Raw genomic sequence first — 19,348 nt, 5'->3', positions numbered from 1 at the left:
CGCTACAGTTTGTGGTTTGGGTGATAAATAAAGGCAAAAAAAAGTAACAAAAAATATATACTGCATTTGTTATTGCTGGTTTTTGAATCCAAGTCTGCTTTAGAGCCATGGCCTCATGAAATCAGATGTGGTCTAAAGGCTACAGTTGAAGAAATGAATGCCTATTGCTCCCTGGAGTACAATTGGATAGACATGCGTGATACACAATGGAGACTGAGCAGAGAAAATGTGAAATTGCAGTAGACAGTGCAGGATATTCACTTGATGCTTTGTGTTACTGGCATTTCTCTCCTCTCTTGGAAAACAGATCCACGAATCTCATTAATTTAGTCAAGTTCAGCCCACTCAAGCAGTTATTTTGTCTATGAGTGTTTTGAGATTCAAACAGGTTCTAAACATGATTCAAACATGGGGTTCAAGAATATTGAGCTGGTACATGGTCTACTGGTAGGCAACAAAATGACCTGTCCTTAGCTACAATGCCTTAAGTTATTTATTTAGTTAGTTCAAGTTGCCACAGAGAATAAGAAAAATCCCTGCAATATACATACTGTCACTGACTTCAAAAACACACCAAGTTAATCTCTACTGGACAGCCTTTTTTGCTCCATTTTAAATCCCAAAGCATGTGATACCAAACATCTTGTAATGTTTACACACATTAAAAGAGACAGCAAGTATTTTAATGAGGACACTACTAATCCACATCTTTAATCCCTACAGCAGCCCTTGGCAGTAGCCAGGGTTATGTCACACAGGTACAACTGACATTTAAGATGCTTACTGTTGTAGCTCCTTGACCATTTGAATTGTCAACAGCTAGGACGATGATACAATGAAATAAAGTGGCTGTTCTCTAGGTCAGCAGAGAAAGTTCCTCTGGTTGCATTAAGATCGTTTCATTTCTATTTCAATCTTTTGACTCAATTTCATTTTCCCGAATGAGGCTAATTAATACGGAAATTCCCTCCACATTAAACAGCTGCTACTCCACCATGCACTGCTCTGAGCTGATGAGCTAATTTGTATAGAGTTTCCATTAACAAGCCACTGTCCTACAACAAAACTTTGAATTTATACGACAAACTTGGGATTACTTTCTTGTTTAGAATAACTCTGCAAACAATTACTCCCCAACAGTTACCCCCCCACACCCCTGATTGCAAACATTTGTTGCTACCCAATACATGCTCTTGACTTTGATGCATACAAACTGATCACTCTAAAAGTGTTGTTTGGGAGTCTGCCAAGTAGGTGCTGTTGAAAAATCAACCTGGCTCAGCTTGAGTGATTGTGCATTTTACGTGTCAATTTATTGTTTTGTCCTTAATCTTATGACAAGATGAAATATAATATATTTTATAACATACTTTAAATCAAGGTCAGTGTTGTTATTCCCACTGCATAACAGACAACAGTTCAAAATGTTCAAATCGGTGGACTTGAAGCAAAACCAGACAGAGAACTGGAGGTAGTGCGGTATTGACAGGCTGTCTGCTGATATCAGAATGCTGAACATTTAGAATGATTTGGAGACGCTTTATGTCGGTCTTTCAGATATACTTTGCAGGATGTTTTTGTGCTGACTCACAGTTGTAGAAAAATCATATTCATTTACCTCAGTATCACAGCCCATACAACCCATATCACTCCATGCAACAAAATCCTTAAAAGGTTTTATGGAGCAATCCATTTCCAATGTCACTTTACAGATTTATTGGAATGCTGTGCTGAAAGAGCACTATTGGTTTATGAAATAAATCAAATACAGAATACCAGTACGCTGAGCCAGTAAAGTGACCAAGTGTATTTGCAAATGCATATGATTTGAGAACATGCTCTATTTCATTCCTCTCTTAAGTCTTCAATCCCCCACCCTATCATCTGCCTGACAAAGGACATTTTTACTGACTCAACATGACTATAAATAAGACAAGACAACCAGGCAGTTGAAAACTGAAAGGTTTTGCATTGATCATATTGGGGTGAGGCCAGTAATACAACTCAGACAGGACAGTAAGCTATTCAAAGGACAATTTAAGATATGATGAAACCAGAAGGCTACCCAATAAACTTCTTTATGATACAAAATTCGATTTTTTAAAACATTATCTCAACAAACCTGACCTCACAAAGGCACCAATGACAGATTATAGTATTCTGTGTCTATTATAATGCTATTCACATGATGAATGGTTGAATATAGAAGGTGAATATTAATTTGATCACATATGCTAGTCTACTAATGCCTGATGGTCATTTAAACCTGGTTATCAATGTCATGCAGCAATAGTGATTCCAATTCATTGATGATCAGACAAAGGTAATAGATAGTATCCAATAGCAGCCTAAAGCCTCAAAGAGCAGCCATAGGCTACCCTACTGTAGAAAGCCATAAAGTGCCTGTACCTTTAAGGTTTGTGGTATTTTCCATATTGTTCGTATCTCAACCGCAATGTAGTTTCAAACACAATCTTTCAAAGTTTGACTGGGGAATTGAGGTGAGGATGCAAACAGTGCCACTGCCGTTTGGAAAAAGGAAGATAAAAAAAATACGTTATAAAAATATATCAACCTAGGATTTGTTCCGAGACAAATGGTCTTCGTTCAAGATAAACATTGAATAATAATGGTGGAGCGATTAAAAGGATAATGTATTCAATCGATTTAGATTTTTGTCGCTTGGATTAGTTCTGCAGCCTTCTCAGTCATGCAGTTAGAATTCCGAACATTGATGTTTGGAATTGTAACACTGCTGGTTATATTTCTGATAATTGCTGATATTGCTGAAGTCCAGGAAGAAATTGGGTAAGTAAGCGTGTTTCTGATTCGTTTTGTTCATGATTTCTGTTGCACTATAAACGTGTTATCTAGATGTGAAATTGCATTATTCAAAGAAATTGAATCTTATGTTCATGTGCAAATTGTTTTCGATGCTGCGTTATCTTCACTCATTCAGGAGAACTTTAGAAGACATTGAGTGCTCCTCCAACGTTAACATTTCTCCAGTAGGCTGTAGGCTGTTAGGATACATTTGCAGAGTTTCATTCCAAAACGCTATACATTTTCTGAAATGTTGGTAAATTAGCTTTTATTGTTTAAAGATATTATGAAAGAGATTAGTGTGTTTTTTCACTATCTAATCATGGTATGGGGTTGTTCAATGACAGACGTATTTGTTTAAAATCTATTGCTTGATGGTTTATTTTGCAAAATGCTACATATCAGCTTAACGCTCAAATAAATGAGTAGGACTGCTAGATTTTAAATAACTACATTGTTTATGAAGAAATGTACCAAATGATACATTTGTGACGTCAATATTATTATTTTTTTTTTTGTAATAATACAGTAATATGAGATCTGTATGTAAAACACTTACATTTGACCTTTTAGTAATTTAGCAGATGCTCTTATCCAGAACGTCTTACAGTAAATGGATTCATCTTAAAATAGATAGGTGAGACAACCACATAAAGTATCACAGTCAAATATACAGGATAGATTTTTTTTAAATTTCAAATCAAATCAAATTGTATTTGTCACATGCGCCGAATACAACAGGTGTAGTAGACCTTACAGTGAAATGCTTACTTACAAGCCCTTAACCAACAATGCAGTTTTAGGAAAATACCCCCAAAAAAGTAAGAGATAAGAAAAAAACAAATTAAGGAGCTGCAGTAAATAACAATAGCGGGTCTATATACAGGGGGTACCGGTTCAGAGTCAATGTGCCAGTGTGCGGGGGCATCTGTGTCGAGGTAATTGAGGTAATTATAAACATGCAGGTATTGTTATTAAAGTGGCTATGCATAAATAATAACAGAGAGTAGCAGCAGCATGGGGGAGGGGGGTGGGGTGCAAATAGTCTGGGTAGCCATTTGATTAGCTGTTCAGGAGTCTTATGGTTTGGGGGTAGAAACTGTTTAGAAGCCTCTTGGACCTAGACTTGGCTCTCCGGTACCGCATGCCGTGCAGTAGCAGAGAGAACAGTCTATGACTAGGGTTGCTGGAGTCTTTGACAATTTTTAGGGCCTTCCTCTGACACCGCCTGGTATAGAAGTCCTGGATGGCAGAAAGGTTGGCCCTGGTGATGTACTTGGCCGTACGCACTACCCTCTGTAGTGCCTTGTGGTCAGAGTCCAAGCAGTTGCCATACCAGGTGTTCTCTACTGCTCATCTTGTGTCTCCTTAACCTGCCACCACTCCCCCAGTGCTCTCTCCCTCTCTCTCTGTGTGTGATTGTGCCTGTTTTCCTTGCCTGACACGGTTTTCCTCTCAGCTGCAGTTCTGCCCGCTCTGACTCTGGTTTCTGTCTCCAGTCCCACGTCTCCTCATCCTGCAACTCTGCCCTGGATTCTCCACTCTGCTGCTTCCTTGGATTCCCCTCCTGCCCTGCTTACCCTCTCCCCTCTCACTCCAGCCTCAGCCTTCGCACCTGGTTTCCTGCACCCTGCCCAAGCTTCCCCTGGCCTGCACTCCATCTTCCCCCTGTGTTTCAATAAATACCTTGGTTACTTCATCCCAGTCTCCTCGTCTGAGTCTGCTCTTTGTTTTCCCTGTTCCACTCTGCGAAACAGTACAATCTGGCCAAAGAGATGAACCCAGCTCTCAGATCCTCTCCACCAAACCCTCGCTGGCCAAGGCGCCCTGCTTGAGCAACATGACCAAGCCCTGAAAGCCATTTTGGAGCACATCAAGGTGTTTTCACGCAGCCTGTCTAACCTACAGGGCCAAACCTTCGCCCAGAGCTCACAACCAGTCCCAAGGCCTTTTGCCGTTTTTTCCGACTCCCGAGCGCCACGATGGCAACCTCAGAGCTTGCAGAGCCTTTTTAGTACAATGTTCACTAGTATTTGAGCAACAGCCCTACTCTTATGCTAGTGAACGGACCAAGATTCCCTTCCTGATTGGCTGCCTCCATGGAGCAGCGCTTTCCTGGGCCACGGCGGTGTGGGAGAGATAGTCCCCCATCTGCTTCTCCTACTCCAGACTCACGGAAGAGATGAAGAAAGTATTTCGACCACCCGGTCTGCGGTAAGTATGCCGCTAAACGATTCCTGTCTTTCCGTCAAGGCCCTTAGTGTTGCTGAGATGGCATGTGAGTTTCGCACCCTCGCCGCTGAGAGTGGCTGGAATGAGGAGGCCCTTCAGGGAGCATTCCAGAACGCACTCATTGAGACCATCAAGGATGAGATGGTGTCCAGGGATGAGCCGGATGGACTTGATGAACTAATCTCTCTCTCCACCCGCATTGACAACTGTCTCCATGAGCGATGGAGGGAGAGAGTAGGTAGGATTGCGTGCACCATAACATCTGCTTCAGCGCCTTCTCCGACTGCATCCCTTTCCAAGGCTCTTCCTGATCCTGAACACATGCAGCTCAGTCGGGCCCGTCTCTCCAGAAAAAGGCAGCGGCGCATACTGTGGCCAGGTTGGTCCACTAATTCTCTGCGTCCATCAAAAGAGGGGGCTCGGCAGTAGTGGGGGATATACTGTTGAGCCAAATCGCCTGTCCTTCTTCCCCCAGACCCCTGCTTGAAGGCAACCTTGTGTGGCAGAGCCAGGCTTTCCCTCTGTCTGCTCTCATGGATTCGGGCGCCAACGAGAGCTTCATGGACCGAGGTGTCACTACTCAGTTGGACCTGGCCACTGTCCCACTCGATTCACCTCTTGATGCAACTCTCTCAACAGACAGCTCCTCACCCTAGTCTGTGATAGAACCTTCCCTGTAAACCTGTGTCTCTCTAGAAACCACCAGGAAAAGATCAATTTCCACATAATCGACTGTCCTTACTCCACCCTGGTTCCTGGCCATCCATGGTTAAAGCTATACAACCCACAGATTGACTGGACCACCGGAAAGGTAACCACTTGGAGTTCCTTTTGTCACTCAGATTGTCTACATTCTGCTCTGCCCCTGCCTTGTCTGTGCCCCAGTCGATTCCAAAACCTCCGGACCTGTCATCAGTTGCTCCAGAGTATCACAATCTAGCTCCTGTATTCAGTAAGCACCACGCCCTGTCTCTGCCGCCTCATCGGCCGTACAACTGCTTCATTGACCTCCAGCCTGTAGCTCCTCTTCCCAGTAGCCGGTTATTTAACCTCTCTCGCCCCAAGCAATAGGCTATGGAGAGGTACATCCAGGATTCTCTGGCTGCAGGACTTATCAAGCCATCATCCTCCCCGGTGGGTGCTGGGTTTTTCTTTGTGAAGAAGAAGGATGGGTCCCTGAGGCTGTGCATAGACTTCCGTGGGCTGAATAATATCACAGTAAAGAACAAGTACCCCTTGCCCCTCATCAGCTCTGATTTTGCTCCCCTCCATGGTGCCGCAGTGTTTTCCAAACTCGACCTCCGGAATGCCTACCACCTTATCCGCATAAGAGAGGGGGACGAGTGGAAGACTGCATTCAACACACCACTGGGTCACTTTGAGTTTTTGGTCATGCCTTTTGGTCTGACTAACGCCTCTGCTGTTTTCCAGAACCTAGTCAATCGTGCTGAGGGACATGATAGGGCACTTCGTTTATGTCTATTTAGATGACAACCTGATTTTTTCCAAGGATCCTGAGGCTCACCAGCAACACGTTCGCCAAGTTCTTCAACCGCTGTTGGAGAATAAGCTTTTTGTTAAAGCTGAAAATGTGTGTTCCATGCTGCCTCATAGTCTTTCCTGGGTTATATTATTGCACAGGGACAGTTACGTATGGACCCTGCCAAGGTCTTGGCAGTCACAGAGTGGCTTGCGCCCCCCAACCTGAAGCAGCTACAGCATTTCCTGGGGTTTGCACATTTTTACAGACGTTTCATCCGCAACTACAGCCATCTGGCTGCACCTCTCACCTCCACCTCCACTCTGTTCCACTGGACTCCTGAGACAGAGGCAGCATTCCTGGAACTCAAGCGTTGCTTCACCTCCGCTCTGGTCCTTACTCAGCCCGACCCAGGACTCCAGTTCATCGTGGAGGTGGACGCCTCTGACACCGGGGTGGTGCTGTTCTGTCACAACATTCTTCCTCTGATCAGAAGGTCCACCCATGTGCGTTCTTTTCCCGTAAGATCTCACCAGGCAGTGATGCAACCCGTCAGGATGCTCTCGATGGTGCAGCTGTAAAACCTTTTGAGGATCTGAGGATCCATGCCAAATCTTTTCAGTCTCCTAAGGGGGAATGTGCTTGGACCATGTTAGATAAACAAGGGATATATAGCCTTTTGCAACAACAAAAAATACAATTATACACATTTAAAATCTATTAATAAAAATCTGAGAACAGTAATATTTTACACACACATGACGGTACCCATAAGCAATAATGTCTGATGAAAAAACACAAATGTGAAGAATTGGGGGATATAACGTTTTGGAAATTAACTCTCCAATTGTGTCCATTTCAATGTTACAAACCGCTGTCCATTTGTTGACACATTCTACTCCTATTTATTTACTGTACATCTTGCATTTTTAATCGAACCTTTCACTTTAGCTTTCCCTTTGTGATATCCCAGTATAATAGCCTAATGCAATTGATGACAGATGTTCAACAGACGCTCTATACCTGGATCTACAAAGACCAATTTGTCTGCAGTGTAGCCTCCATGCATTATATAGTAGGCTCCAGTATCTTGAAGGACTACCTTCAGATCCTGTGTGTGTGTGTGTGTGTGTGTGTGTGTGTGTGTGTGCGTGCGTGCGTGCTTGTGTAATCTTGGCACTTTACTTATGGGGTGCATGGATGGAATAATTGCTACAAAACTAGGGGAGTCCTAACAAATGGGATCAAAAGTAGGCTACCTAGTATGGAGAGAATGGACTGGTAATCAGATAGTTTCAGGTGTAACTCTACACTGTTAACTCTCTTCACTGCATAATACTGAACTCTCTAACAGCTGTGTCAACTGGGTTTTGCTCTAATTCTATTGCTCTTTCATAATAAAAACTGTGTATAGTCACTATTTTAGAAGACATACTATCACAATAGACCAGACCATTGTATCAAAAGGAACCAGCCCAAGACTTGGAAGCCCATTTTGCTTTCCACATCAATCCTTGAATCAATTGCATCATCAGGCTGAGTTGAGGAACCCCAGGGCTTCTTGACAAATGGCATGCGCTTGGTGGTTTTGTTCAACACTTCAGTGTATACTGTGTGCACTCCAGCTCCAGTCATGTTATGGTATACAGGGCTGTTTGGTGGGTGGATGTGTGGATAGAAGATTACTGTTTGATTTGTTACTGAGAGCAACAGACTGGAGACAAAATGAACAGTTCCCTTTCAAATCAAATCAATTTGTATTTGTCACGTGCCGAATACAACAGGTAACCAACAATGCAGTTCAAGAAATAGAGTTATATTTACTAAATAAACTAAAGTAAACATTTTTTTTAAATTAACACAATAAAATAACAATAAAGAGGCTATAAACAGGGGGCACCGGCACCGAGTCAATGTGCAGGGTCACAGGCCAGTCAAGGCAGTTTGTACATGCAGGTATGGGCAAAACAACCGTGCATAGACAATAAACAGCGAGTAGCAGCAGTGTGAAAACAATGGGTGGGGGGGATGTCAATGTAAATAGTCCGGGTGGCCATTTGATTAATTGTTCAGCAGTCATATGGCTTAGAGGTAGAAACTGTTAAGGAGCATTTTGGTCATAGACCTGGCACTCCGGTACCGCTTGCCGTGCGGTAGCAGAGAGAACAGTCTATGACTTAGGTGACTGGGGTCTTTGACAATTTTTTGGGCCTTCTTCTGACACCACCTAGTATATAGGTCCTGGGTGGCAGGAAGCATGACCCCAGTGATGTACTGGACCATACGCACTACCCTCTGTAGTGTCTTATGGTCGGATGCCGAGCGGATGTGTGGATAGAAGATGGATATGGATGTACTAGGCGGTGATGCAAACGGTCAGGATGCTCTCGATGGTGCAGATGTAGAACTTTTTGAGGATCTGGGGACCCATGCCAAATCTTTTCAGTCTCCTGAGGGGAAAAGGTCTTGTGGTGCACTCTTCACAACTGTCTTGGTGTGTTTGCACCATGATTGTTAGTTGGTGATGTGGAAACCACGGAAATTAAAAGTCTTGACCCACTCCACTACAGTCCCCTCAATGTTAATGGGGGCCTGTTCAACCCGTCTTTTCCTGTAGTCCACAATCAGCTCCTTTGTCTTACCTCACTGCCAGGTCTCAGACCTCCTCCCTATAGGCTGTCTCGACGTTGTCGGTGATCAGGCCTATCACTGTTGTGTTGTCAGCAAACTTAATGATTGTGTTTGAGCCGTGTTTGGCCATGCCGTCGTGGGTGAACAGGGAGTATAGGAGGGGACTAAGCACGCACCCTTGAGGGGTGTTGAGGATCAGCATGGCAGATGTGTTGTTGCCTACCCTTACCACCTAGGGGCGGCCCGTCAGGATGTCCAGGATCCAGTTGCAGAGGGAGGTGTTTACTCCCAGGGTCCTTAGCTTGGTGATGAGCTTTGTGGGCACTATGGTGTTGAATGCTGAGCTGTAGTCAGTGAACAGCATTGCCACATAGGTGTTCCTTTTGTCCAGATGGGATGGGGCAGTGTGGAGTGTGATTGAGATTGCATCATTTGTGGTTCTGTTGGGGCGGTATGCCAATTGGAGTGGGTCTAGGGTTTCCAGGATGAAAAAGTGTTGATGTGAGCCATGACCAGCCTTTCAACACCTTTTGTGGCTACCGATGTGAGTGCTACGGGGCGGTAATCATTTAGGCAGATTACCTTTGTTATCTTGGGCACAGACATAACTGAGCCCTGCATCAGAAGACTCTTCTATCTTACACAAATACAACTCTTGAAGCTTGGAAGATACAGTTCTGCCTTCTGATAGGACAAGAATCAAGCTTCTTGTGGCTGTAAATGTTAAGTACCTGGAACAGTTGGTACTGTAGCACTTTATTTTACAGGTATTTATTACAAAATGATGGTGGGAATATCACAATAATAATCATGTGTATGTGGTAATTACAAAGTGATAACATATTAATTACAACTGTTTGTTTCATGAAAGAGCTTTCCTATATTGGAACATCTCTCCACTCCAAGAACAATAGAATAGTTGTGTTGCTCCCTAGATAGCACAGCTAGGCCTGTCACCTTCATTTGAGCAGACTGAATGCTCCTGGCTCCTTGTCTGCTGCCTGGCATATTAGTGATTCTACTTGCCTCTGTAATAACTGACTCAAGATGCAATTGTACATACTTAATTGAGACACACTCAATTTGCAACATCCTTTTGGACATAATGGAGCCGTAGTATTAGAGTACTGTGTGCTAGCTCTAATTTAATTTCTGGAGCTTTATGGTTTTATAAACCCCATGAGAGTTGGGACTTTGAAGCAGATATGTTAGCCAACTTAATCGTCTTTTCTTTAATACATTGATGTTGCTGTCATAAAAGGCAATAATGGTCAATGTCTTGAGCAGTAGTCCATGCTGCTCATAGTGTACAGATTGTATATCATTCAGGGTTGATCTATATGAGATTTATAGAGGATTTTTAAGCAATGTTGACCAACTACACCTCTTTATCCAGACTCACAAGTAGAGGTCGACCGATGATGATTTTTCAACGCCGATACCGATTATTGGAGGACCAAAAATGCCCATACCGATTAATCGGCCGATTTTTATTTATTTATTTGTAATGATGACAATTACAACAATACTGAATTAACACTTATTTTTACTTAATATAATACATAAATAAAAATCCATTTAGCCTCAAATAGATAATGAAACATGTTCAATTTGGTTTAAATAATGCAAAAACAAAGTGTTGGAGAAGAAAGTAAAAGTGCAATATGTGCCATGTAAAAAAGCTAACGTTTAAGTTCCTTGCTCAGAACATGAGAACATATGAAAGCTGGTGGCTCCTTTTAACATGAGACTTCAATATTCCAAGGTAAGAGGTTTTAAATTGTATTTATAGTATTTATAGGACTATTTCTCTCTACACCATTTGTATTTCATATACCTTTGACTATTGGATGTTCTTCCAGGCACTTTAGTATTGCCAGTGTAACAGTATAACTTCTGTCTTTCTCCTCGCCCCTACCTGGGCTCAAACCAGGAACACATCGACAACAGCCACCCTCGAAGCATTGTTACCCATGCAGAGCAAGGGGAACAACTACTCCAAGTCTCAGAGCGAGTGACGTTTGAAACGCTATTAGACCGCACCCCGCTAACTAGCTAGCCATTTCACATCTCGGGAGTTGATAGGCTTGAAGTCATAAACAGCGCAATGCTTGAAGCACAGGGAAGAGCTGCTGGCAAAACACACTAACGTGCTGTTTGAATGAATGCTTACGAGCCTGCTGGTGCCTACCACCGCTCAGTCAGACTGCTCTATCAAATATCAAATCATAGACTTAATTATAACATAATAACACACAGAAATACGAGCCTTTCGTCATTAATATGGTCGAATTCGGAAACTATCATTTCAAAAACAAAACATTTGTTATTTCAGTGAAATACGGAACTGTTCGGTATTTTATCTAATGGGTGGCATCCATAAGTCTAAATATTGTTGTTACATTGCACAACCTTCAATGTTATGTCATAATTACGTAAAATTCTGGCAAATTAGTTTGCAATGAGCCAGGTGGCCCAAACTGTTGCATATACCCTGACTCTGCGTGCAATGAACGCAAGAGAAGTGACACAATTTCACCTGGTTAATATTGCCTGCTAACCTGGATTTCTTTTAGCTAAATATGCAGGTTTAAAAATATATACTTCCGTGTATTGATTTTAAGAAAGGCATTGGTGTTTATGGTTTGGTACAGTCGTGTAACGATTGTCCTTTTTTTGCAAATGCGCTTTTGTTAAATCATCCCCCAGCGTTGCATCGATTATATGCAATGCAGGACACGCTAGATAAACTAGTAATATCATTAACCATGTGTAGTTAACTAGTGATTATGATTGATTGATTGTTTTTTAGAAGATAAGTTTAATGCTAGCTAGCAACTTACCTTGGCTTCTTACTGCATTCGCGTAACAGGCAGGCTCCTCGTGGAGTGCAATGAGAGTCAGGTGGTTAGAGCGTTGGACTAGTTAAATGAAAGGTTGCAAGATTGAATCCCGGAGCTGACAAGGTAAAAATCTGTCGTTCTGCCCCTGAACAGGCAGTTAACCCACCGTTCCTGGGCCGTCATTGAAAATAAGAATGTGTTCTTAACTGACTTGCCTAGTTTTAAAAAATCGGCCAAATCAGTGTCCAAAAATACCGATTTCCGATTGTTATGAAAACTTGAAATTGGCCCTAATTAATCGCCCATTCCGATTAATTGGTCGTATTCTACTCACACGCACCGGTAACAGTCAGATTGGTAGATAATTTGGCATGTCCTGTTTTTCCCCTCAGGTGTATACATAAGATACCTGAGGCATTGAGGTACCTAGCTCTACCAGGGATCATATGACACATTTTGCTCACATGCTTCTTTAACGACATGAATGGCCTTCAGCACTCATGTATCAGTGTTACACCAACAACAGTTCTGTTTCACAGTCTGACTGCGTTTTGATGCATGCTCTTCTCTTTCACGTTCATGTCAATGTGATGAGCCTACTGCTCATCTGAATACACATTAGGAGCATAGCCATGGATATTCTGACAGCCTGAATTATATGTGATGCCTGGAATTTGATTAAACCACCTCTTGCCCCTCACACTTCATGTTTTGCACGATTCCATTCATCTGAAAATCATATGATGAATTATTCTGATAGTGGCTAAAATAACTTTTTCGTTGGTCTAGGAATATTGGAGGTTCCAGGACATTGTACTTGCACAGCCTCATCCCCAAGCCCAACAGGTTTGTCAGGCTGACCTGCTCCTTCTTCCATTTCCTTCTGGTTTTATAATACTCATCAATTCTGTTATTCTAGCCTTTTATTTGCTTTCCCCTTTGAGCTATTATGCTTGCAGACTTGTAAAATAATTAACAGACTTAATACACATGAACATATCAGCAGTGGATTACAGAATTGTGTATATCTAATTTAAATTATTAATAAATCACCCAATTGATGTACATTCTCAGGTGTGCAAGTGATAGACAAATAGAACTTCCCTGGGGTTTGAAAATAAGTATCACATTAATGAAGACATGAAATTGACTGGCTTTCATTACACATTGGATGGCTTTACACACATGACATCGTTGTTCATTCACACTGCTTTTTCAAGTGATGATTTGAGTTCTTATATCACATGTATCAAAGTAATGTTGCCTTTCATTTCTAATGGATGCCTCGCTGTCCTGTTGTAGAAATGTAGCAGTGAAAGCCAATCCTACACCTTTAGGCAATGAAGGGGAGGAAAAGAGTCCTGCTTCTCCTTCAGGCTTGAAGAATGCCACCAGGCTCTCTTCAGATAACTGGACCTTCAACAGAACCCTCTCCAGCCTCATCAGGTAGGAATACAATCTTCTTCTGCATTGATCTCTATTAGGTCTCACACTCCCATAAGCTGGGTATTCCTTCATGGATGACCTTCTTGCTTCTATAGGAAGAACATCCTGGGGTTCTTTGACCCAGAGAGGGACATCTCTATTCTGAAGGGCACATTGAAACCTGGAGATGTCATCCACTACGTCTTTGACCGTCAGAGCACTACCAACATCTCAGAGAACCTGTACCAGTTGCTACCCACTGCATCCCCCATGAAGAACCAGCACCACAGAAGCTGTGCCATCGTAGGGAACTCTGGGATCCTACTCAATAGCAGCTGTGGGCCAGAGATAGACTCCCATGACTTTGTAATCAGGTGAGGTTCCCATAACTGCTATTCCATAAATTGAATTGATACAGGTGATTTTCAGTAGTGCGTTAAGGCATCTCCATTTAATTAAGCAATCTTCTCGTATAAAAGGGAATTATGAGTTAATTTATTGCTGCATTTTCAGTGAAATATTCAGGATAGTAATGAGTCTCTCTCTATAAAAGCACTATTAATCTTTATACTCATCTAACTGTTATGTAAGCACAGTCTCTTGGATTGAACAAATACTTCACCTTGAGGAATCAATGCCACTGAGCTAGAACACGCATTGTCCACACCTTTGAAATACCCGCTACTTTTTTGACCTTCAAGTTTGTTTGATGATTTACATACTTTTAGAAATGAGCAGCAATACTTACAGCAATTAAATTCCTTCTGGGTAAATGTGACATTTTAAAAAGCTACTGCTGTCTACCCAAAATTTAATGAGGTGCTTTAGAGAAGCACTGCCGTTAGTTCCTACGACTGCTACACTCATGTACCAGGGGAGAATGTCTGTCTGAAACCATCCGTCAGTGCTGCTCTGTGCGAGTGTGTCAGCAAATGGTTTCTGTGAGTAGGTTATTTATTGCTACTCACCGGTTTGTCTGTCAGTAACAACAAAGTACAACTATGAATTGTAATGTTACAGGGGGAAGAGATCCAGTTTGCCTTACTGTGTCGCCAGTACGGCAAGGCATTGTGATTATGATGAATAGGGAGGTATCTGAACTAATTAATGGGAATTGGGAAATATGTGAAACCATATCAATAGTACATGGATTGTTTGGATGAAAAATCATAGCATATCACTGATCTTTTGATTCCTGTACACAAATTGTGACTCATGACATTTTTTTTCCCATCCTCCTTGTGTGACTTCAGCTGCAACCCCTGCTGTTATTACAGGGCCTTAGTGTCATTAATCTACCATCCTCTGGATATGCAGAGCCATCAGCAGCGGTGCGTGGGTAATATCACTGGTGAAGCCAGCCAGAAAAAAAGCCATATTACAACCTATGTGATGTGATAATTGCTTTGTTTGCTTGATAACCAGTTCATATGCCTTGCTACCATGATTTATAGGCCTAAGGCAGAGACCATAAGACGACATAGTGGCAGAATAAATTCAACCATCTTTGTTTCATCACAAAACCAGAGAGCAAGCTCTGTCCGGTGAAGTGCACAAAGCTTATTGCATGTAACAAACAGTTACATTACCTACAGCATGGTCAAGTAAGTTAATGTTTCCGCAATTTTTGGACCACGAAACAACTATTGATTTAGAACCACGGAGAGTTACCGCAAGTCACAAAGAAAACAGGAGCTGCCTCTACTATTCCAGCACAATTTCAACTTCAACATCATCAAATCACCTATGCTTAGTCTAATACAGTACCAACTCTAATATACAGTGCCTTGCAAAAGTATTCGGCCCCCTTGAACTTTGCGACCTTTTGCCACATTTCAGGCTTCAAACATAAAGATATAAAACTGTATTTTTTTGTGAAGAATCAACAACAAGTGGGACACAATCATGAAGGGGAACGACATTTATTGGATATTTCAAACTTTTTTAACAAATCAAAAACTGAAAAATTGGGCGTGCAAAATTATTCAGCCCCCTTAAGTTAATACTTTGTAGCGCCACCTTTTGCTGCGATTACAGCTGTAAGTCGCTTGGGGTATGTCTCTATCAGTTTTGCACATCGAGAGACTGAAATGGTTTCCCATTCCTCCTTGCAAAACAGCTCGAGCTCAGTGAGGTTGGATGGAGAGCATTTGTGAACAGCAGTTTTCAGTTCTTTCCACAGATTCTCGATTGGATTCAGGTCTGGACTTTGACTTGGCCATTCTAACACCTGGATATGTTTATTTTTGAACCATTCCATTGTAGATGTTGTTTTATGTTTTGGATCATTGTCTTGTTGGAAGACAAATCTCCTTCCCAGTCTCAGGTCTTTTGCAGACTCCATCAGGTTTTCTTCCAGAATGGTCCTGTATTTGGCTCCATCCATCTTCCCATCAATTTTAACCATCTTCCCTGTCCCTGCTGAAGAAAAGCAGTCCCAAACCATGATGCTGCCACCACCATGTTTGACAGTGGGGATGGTGTGTTCAGCTGTGTTGCTTTTACGCCAAACATAACGTTTTACATTGTTGCCAAAAAGTTCAATTTTGGTTTCATCTGACCAGAGCACCTTCTTCCACATGTTTGGTGTGTCTCCCAGGTGGCTTGTGGCAAACTTTAAACAACACTTTTTATGGATATCTTTAAGAAATGGCTTTCTTCTTGCCACTCTTCCATAAAGGCCAGATTTGTGCAATATACGACTGATTGTTGTCCTATGGACAGAGTCTCCCACCTCAGCTGTAGATCTCTGCAGTTCATCCAGAGTGATCATGGGCCTCTTGGCTGCATCTCTGATCAGTCTTCTCCTTGTATGAGCTGAAAGTTTAGAGGGACGGCCAGGTCTTGGTAGATTTGCAGTGGTCTGATACTCCTTCCATTTCAATATTATCGCTTGCACAGTGCTCCTTGGGATGTTTAAAGCTTGGGAAATATTTTTGTATCCAAATCCGGCTTTAAACATCTTCAGAACAGTATCTCGGACCTGCCTGGTGTGTTCCTTGTTCTTCATGATGCTCTCTGCGCTTTAACGGACCTCTGAGACTATCACAGTGCAGGTGCATTTATACGGAGACTTGATTACACACAGGTGGATTGTATTTATCATCATTAGTCATTTAGGTCAACATTGGATCATTCAGAGATCCTCACTGAACTTCTGGAGAGAGTTTGCTGCACTGAAAGTAAAGGGGCTGAATAATTTTGCACGCCCAATTTTTCAGTTTTTGATTTGTTAAAAAGGTTTGAAATATCCAATAAATGTTTTTCCACTTCATGATTGTGTCCCACTTGTTGTTGATTCTTCACAAAAAAATACAGTTTTATATCTTTATGTTTGAAGCCTGAAATGTGGCAAAAGGTCGCAAAGTTCAAGGGGGCCGAATACTTTCGCAAGGCACTGTACCAAAAACCTGATCAAGTCCGATCAACAAAAGCTAAATACGATGTGACTGTCCATGGCTCTGATTTCTGTGTGTGTGTGTGTGTGTGTGTGTGTGTGTGTGCATTCGTGCAAGTAGATAAAACATGTTGACTTTCCCTACTTGTAGAGAAATGCCAATGCCATCCTCCTCTCTTTCATGTTGAAGAAACATCATACAGTACTGTCATACAGTACACACTTTCATTTTTTGTTGTCTTAGACTACCTAGCTAAAAAATTGCTCGCTAGCCTAACTTCCTTTCATGGGCAATGTTAGCTAGTTAACATTAGCCTTCTACATTGAGCTATACATGTATATTGAACTTCCATCCTCTCAGGCCAGGGGCACAATGTATGAAGTTATGGTTGGATCAGAATCGCCATTATAATCATTGCCCAGTATGCAGAATTAAGTGAAACCACAAGTCCAAATTACCTATCAAGTAAAAAAATAAAAATGCATTTGTCACATGTGCCAAATACAACAGGTGTAGTAGACCTTACAGTGAAAGGCTTACTTACAAGCCCTTAACCAACAATGCAGTTTTAAGAAAGATAAGTGTTGAGTAAAAAAATTGATAAGTAAAAAAATAAAATAAAGGTTACAAATAATTCAAGAGCAGCAGTAAAATAACAATAGCGAGGCTATATACAGGTGGTACCTGTACAGAGTCGTTGTGCGGCGGCACCGGTTAGTCGAGGTAATTGAGGTAATATGTGCATGTAGGTAGAGGTTAAAGTGACTATGCATTGATAATAAACAGAGAGTTGCAGCAGCGTAAAAGTGGGTCTGGGAAGCCATTTGAATAGTTGTTCAGGAGTCTTATGGCTTGGGGGTAGAATTAAGAAGCCTTTTGGACCTAGACTTGGCGCTCCGGTACCACTTGCCGTGCAGTAGCAGAGAGAAGTCTATGACTAGTGTTGCTGGAGTCTGACAATTTTTAGAGCCTTCCTCTGACACCGCCTAGTATTGAGGTCCTGGATGGCAGGAAGCTTGGCCCCGGTGATGTACTTAGCCGTACTCACGACCCCCTGTAGTGCCTTGCAGTCAGAGGCCGGGCAGTTGCCATACCAGGCAGTGATGCAACCATTCAGGATGCTCTCGATGGTGCAGCTGTAGAACTTGCTGTAGAACTCTCCTGAGGGGGAATAAGCTTTGTCGTGCCCTCTTCACGACTGTCTTGGTGTATTTGAACCATGATAGTTTGTTGTTGATGTGGACACCAAGGAACTTGAAGCTCTCAAACTGCTCCACTACAGCCCCGTCGATAAGAATGGGGGCGTGTCCGGTCCTCCTTTTCCTGTAGTCCACAATCATCTCCTTTGTCTTGATCACGTTGAGGGAGAGGTTGTTGTCCTGGCACCACACGGCCAGGTCTCTGACCTCCTCCCTATAGGCTGTCTCATCGTTGTTGGTGATCAGGCCTACTGTTGTGTCATCAGCAAACTTAATGATGGTGTTGCGGGCATGGCTGGCCATGCAGTCGTGAGTGAACAGGGAGTACAGGAGGGGACTGAGCACGCACCCATGAAGGGCACCCATGTTGAGGATCAGCGTGGCGGATGTTTTGTTACCTACTCTTACCACCTGGGGGCAGCCCATCAGGAAGTCCAGGATCCAGTTGCAGAGGGAGGTGTTTAGTCCCTAGGTCCTTAGCTTAGTGATGAGCTTTGTGGGCACTATGGTGTTGAACGCTGAGCTGTAGTAAATTGTTGTGTCTTTGGCTATGCCGGATTAAGTGGCGCTCCGGTACCACTTGCCGTGCAGTAGCAGAGAGAACAGTCTATGACTAGTGTTGCTGGAGTCTGCTATTCTATAAAATTATTTATCTGTAATTAATATTACCTGATTAAGCTAATCAGGTAGATAATTAACTAGAAAGTCGGGGCACCACAAAATAATGACCTGGTAATCTTTTACATCAATAGCAGTCCATATGTAATCGTCACCTTGTTTAGTCTCATCTGAAAGTTGTAAATTCTTGGTTATCTTCACGAACCCTGGCTAACAAGTTGAATCAGCAATACAAAATGTGGTTTAATTATGTATTTACTAAATAATCACACAGAATGGATCATACATTGATTACAAATTATGTCATAAAGAAAATGTCCCTGGTGGACGGAACAGATACGACGGCTGGTTACACAAAGAGAGGAGGTTGGGTTTGAGTGAAAGAGCAGGAAGACTGAGTAACAAAGGGAGAAGCTATGCTATCGTAAATACAGAATCTTATGCATTCTAAATAACCGCCTATTTGAAAAAGGAGAATGCAATAAATATTTACTCTGAGCTGCGCTTCGGTAGATGGGAGGCCGGGTTGTCCAGCATGGATCTCTGGTCCTCTGAAGACCGTCTAGTGGTGAACTGGAGCTTGGTAGAATTAATACTCTGTCCGTTTTCTCCTAGCCGTTGAGTTAGCAGCAGTCGCTAAACGTGGGCTAGGAGAAAACGGACATCACTTCTGGAGTGAATAAGAGTTCAAAGTTCATA

General features: G+C 42.4%; 1 protein-coding gene across 1 annotated transcript in view; it reads left to right on the top strand.

The window, feature by feature from the left end:
- The first annotated feature begins 2,706 nt into the window (after positions 1–2,706).
- The window catches only part of st8sia2 (ST8 alpha-N-acetyl-neuraminide alpha-2,8-sialyltransferase 2), a 28,464-nt gene continuing 11,822 nt past the window's right edge, over positions 2,707–19,348 (top strand). The window contains 4 exon segments of the mRNA NM_001124240.1: positions 2,707–2,808; positions 12,799–12,855; positions 13,312–13,455; positions 13,551–13,808. Of these exon segments, the coding sequence (NP_001117712.1) occupies positions 2,711–2,808; positions 12,799–12,855; positions 13,312–13,455; positions 13,551–13,808 (557 nt within the window). The 5' untranslated portion in view covers positions 2,707–2,710.

This window comes from Oncorhynchus mykiss, chromosome 1 (assembly GCF_057628025.1).
Source record: "Oncorhynchus mykiss isolate SJ-2025 chromosome 1, ASM5762802v1, whole genome shotgun sequence".
Classification (NCBI taxonomy): Eukaryota; Metazoa; Chordata; class Actinopteri; order Salmoniformes; family Salmonidae; genus Oncorhynchus; species Oncorhynchus mykiss.
This window is presented reverse-complemented; position numbering and strand designations above follow the sequence as displayed.